The sequence below is a fragment of the Rattus norvegicus genome, chromosome 3 (genome assembly GCF_036323735.1).
Source record: "Rattus norvegicus strain BN/NHsdMcwi chromosome 3, GRCr8, whole genome shotgun sequence".
Classification (NCBI taxonomy): domain Eukaryota; kingdom Metazoa; phylum Chordata; class Mammalia; order Rodentia; family Muridae; genus Rattus; species Rattus norvegicus.
The window spans coordinates 94928989-94933259 of record NC_086021.1 but is presented as its reverse complement, the minus strand read 5'-3'; the positions used below and the strand labels follow the sequence as shown (position 1 = coordinate 94933259).

The following is a 4271-nucleotide window of genomic DNA, read 5'->3' as shown; positions in this document are numbered from 1 at the left end:
TGGCTACTAAATTTACAGAAAAAGAAAATCACAGCACTGATTGCTATAGCCCCTTGGAAAATTTCTGTCCCCACTGCCTCAACTGAAAAGCGCATTTAATTTTATAGTCTATTACAAATAAAATATGATTTTATTGAGGAGTTTGAGATATTTTGAAAACATGATACAGTTAACTTATCCCCTTGATATTCCAAGATGTCAACATCACCATGGTTATCATATACTCATTATGAGAGTAAATAAACAGGACAGTTCAGGAGGAATGATTGGCTCTGGAATGACTACAACATGCTAGCAATCAACTCTAAAGTGTGCCTTTAAATTCTTAGAGAAATATAAAACAAACTTTCTATTTAAATGCCAGACAGAGTTACGTCAAATTCTTTATTCTGAGACTGTTTGTGTCTTGAGTTTTTAGGAATTATTTAAAGAGAATCATGGAAAATACTATCAGCTTATTCACACTCTTTCACTGATGTGATTGTGGTCCTTGTACTGTTTATAAATTTGTTATGAATTCCAAAAAAAGTATAAAGATCTAAGTATGAGAAGGGAATATAATATATATATATATGTATACATATATATTATATAGGTCATACAGAATCAATAATCACCAAATTATAAATAGTTGATAAAGCAGAAACAACGTAATGTAATATAATTGTTACTATTTAATAAAAAAGGAAAACGAGAGGAATTATTCCTTATTAGAAATATGACAGAGAAATTAATAAAATGGAATTAGGTAAAATATACAGGGCATGTATTGTGTTTCTATAATTCAGTTATATGTGCCATTTCTGCATTTGTTTATATGTAAAATGCTTATCAGTACAGAATCCATTTGGCTTTATGAGAGTTTAATATGCATAAAATATTTATAAAATTTCTAGGCATAGAATATCTCTATTAAAATATTCAGTTAAGAATTAGGAATACATTTATATACTTTCCTAAAGGGCATATTTGATTATAAATAAACCAAATATGAATATTGCTATTCAATATGTAATCTTTATAAAAGTAAAAAAAAACTGTCAAAAAGTTACATCTTTCTTGTTTAATTTCAGATGAACTAAGTTTCAGCTGTGCATGTGGATTCACCTAGAATTCATGGAAAATCATAAAAATGTCACAGAGTTCATTTTTATGGGTCTTTGGGAGAATAGGCAAATAGAGCTGCTGTTCTTTGTTTTGTTCCTGCTTTGCTACCTGGCTGTCTTAATGGGGAACTCTGTTATCCTAGTCACCATCACCTGCAGCCATTTAATCGAACAACCTATGTACTACTTTCTCTGCCACCTTTCCCTCATGGACCTCTGCTACACCTCCACTGTGATTCCCAGGCTCATCAGGGACTTGGCCGCAACTAGAAAAAACATTTCCTATAATGAGTGCATGACCCAGCTCTTCACTGGCCACTTGCTGGCAGGTGTGGAAATCTTCATCCTGGTATCCATGGCCTTGGACCGCTATGTTGCCATTGTCAAGCCCCTGCACTACATGGTTATCATGCGCAGGAAGAGATGTGATATGTTGATTGTCACGGCCTGGATAGTGGGGTTCTGGCACTCCATTGCTTTACTACTCATGGTGCTCAGCCTTCCATTCTGTGGTCCCAACCACATCAACCACTACTTGTGTGATGTCAAACCTCTTTTGAATCTTGTCTGTGAAGATGTTCATGTTGTGAGTATTTTATCAATTGCCAACTCTGGGATGGTGGTTGTTGCCATTTTTATTGTACTACTTGCTTCTTACATACTCATATTGTATTCTCTGAGAACAAGATCATCTGCAGGGCAACGCAAAGCACTTTCAACCTGTAGTTCACACATAATGGTGGTAGTTTTATTTTTTGGGCCCTGTATTTATATTTATATTTTTCCTGCAGGAAATGAGAACAAGGATAAGGAAATTTCTCTATTTTATACTGTGATTGCCCCCATATTGAATCCCCTCATCTACACTCTGAGAAACAGTGAGATGAAAAATGCCATGCATAAGGTGTGGTCTCAGATGTCAAACTCACATTTGAAATAAGTGAACCTCAGGATTCTTTTTTGATATTCCTTGGTCAGCTACTATTCTACCCATCACAGAATGTTCAAACTATTTGGGGGAAAGTCACAAGCAAAAGGAACAACTAATGCTCTGACTAATCTTCATAGTACAAGTTCATCCAGAGGTGATCAGGCAAATGTAAAGGTTGTGACAATTGTATTTATTTGGTAGGGGACATGGTTAGGATGAGGAAAGCCTAGGTTTCATTCCCAACAACCCCATCACACAGAATATCACACACACACACACACACACACACACACACACACACACACACACACACACACGGGCACACACACACACGCATACACAAACCCCACACTGAAAATGAAATAAATCCTTAACAACTCCTATGTCCTGTCTGAAAATAAATTACAAGAAATCTAGTTATTAGTAGGAATATAATTCAATTTTCTTACTTGCTGGTTTTAACATTTATTATTTTTAATGACTCCTTATGACATATATTAATTAGCATGATACTGGATTACATAAGTGTATTTTCAAACATTTATGTAATATACTCATGAAGCTCCCATAATTTCTTCCCTTCCCCTTATAACACCCTTGCAAAGCAGATTTATATCTGATTGTGTACCCTCAGAATTCACTATCCTTGAACAGGTATGGTGTTATGATTATTGGCTTTTGAATTTTGGAAATTGAGGGGAACATATTTCTTTTGTAAATATTCCTGTCAATGCTTTAGTAGTCTGCAATAGTCATATGAGTACATTTTTGGTATACATGAAGTGATATATATATTTCACAGCTGAAAGATCACTCAGATAATGCACCCATGCCTTAAGACAGCATGTTTCATGAGACATTTTCATGATATATACTTTGCTCTCTCATCTCCTGCCTTGCTTCTTGTCATACACTTTATGTAGATGTTTACAAAAGTCTCTCCCACTTCCAATTCATTTTTCCTTACTCTGCCCTGCCTAGCTTGCTCTTGTTACTGTGGTTTAGAGTCCATACTTCATACATATCCCCACACTCTGTTTTTCCTTCTCCAGGCAGATTCTGGTTTCAAAGCAACAAGCAAAAGCCAACCAACTAACCAACTAAACAAACAAGCAAGGAAGTAAAAACCAAAAAAAAAAACCAACCAAACAAACAAACAAAAACAAACACAAACAAACAAACAAAAGATAAAAACCCCAAATTCCTTCAATATCCAATGCTGCTAAACCTGAAGATATTTACTATTTTCAAAAGTCCAGCAATTCTTTATAAAAAGTAAACCAATTGTATTTTCATAGTTATGTTGAGCAAGTTTTGCAATATAATATACATGCATCACGTACATTAAATGCATAATCTTATACCTTATTTTTTTAGAAATGAGTCATAAAAATGAGCCTACATTGTTTTGTGCTAAGTCCTCTGTATATATTTTATGCTTGCTAGATTTGTGTTTTATTAGGGCTCCTAAGAGTGAGTGTTAGGGTGTGTCTGACTCTTTTATCAGCTTTTAGGATATCTTTTCTCCTTCTGAGTTATCTCATCCTCACTTGATGTGAGGATATGTGCCTAGATTTATTTTATCTTTTTATGCCTTGTTCTGTGGATATCCCTGGGAGACCTGCTTTGTTTTCTGAAGAGAAGTGTAGGAGAAGATAGGGGAAACTGCAATTAAGATGTATTTCAAACAAGAAATAAAAAATGAAAAATAATCAAATCTGACAAAATCCAAATTAAGAAAAGTACAACTGCTCAATAAACAGACCAACGGAGACCCAAATACACTTTGATTTTATAGGTTTATGTTCATTCACATTTACTTAGGACTTTTAAGTACACTCAGCATGCAAATATCCCTATATTATAACCTCAACTTTTATTTGTCTTTTATACCACACACTTATTGTGTGTCTATTTAGAGAGTATTCTGATGACACCTAAAGTCACATATTCTGAGAAAACAATTTTTTAAGAAAAATGTAAACAATCAGCAAATATGTCGAGTTACCTATCAAAGGCAGAATGAAATCTAGCCTGTGCACATCTTTTGTAAAATCTTACTTGATAATTTCTGCACTAGCAAGATATTGTTGCTGTACATACAGTTTTTCTCAAGTCTTGTATAATGCTACTGCAATATTCTCTCTATTTCTGCTCACTGTTTTGAACTTTTTTGTTTATATATTTTCCTTTACTGAGGCATTTTTCTTTTCTCAGTCAGGATTCCTGAATTT

The 4271-nt window shown here is 34.2% G+C and overlaps 1 protein-coding gene across 1 annotated transcript; it reads left to right on the top strand.

Annotated features, from left to right (window-relative positions):
* Nucleotides 1–1116: 1116 nt before the first annotated feature.
* Nucleotides 1117–2046, top strand: Or4a66 (olfactory receptor family 4 subfamily A member 66). The gene has a single exon (NM_001000636.1). It carries the CDS (start codon nt 1117–1119, stop codon nt 2044–2046), a length of 930 nt encoding a protein of 309 aa, NP_001000636.1.
* The last annotated feature ends 2225 nt before the right edge of the window (nt 2047–4271 follow it).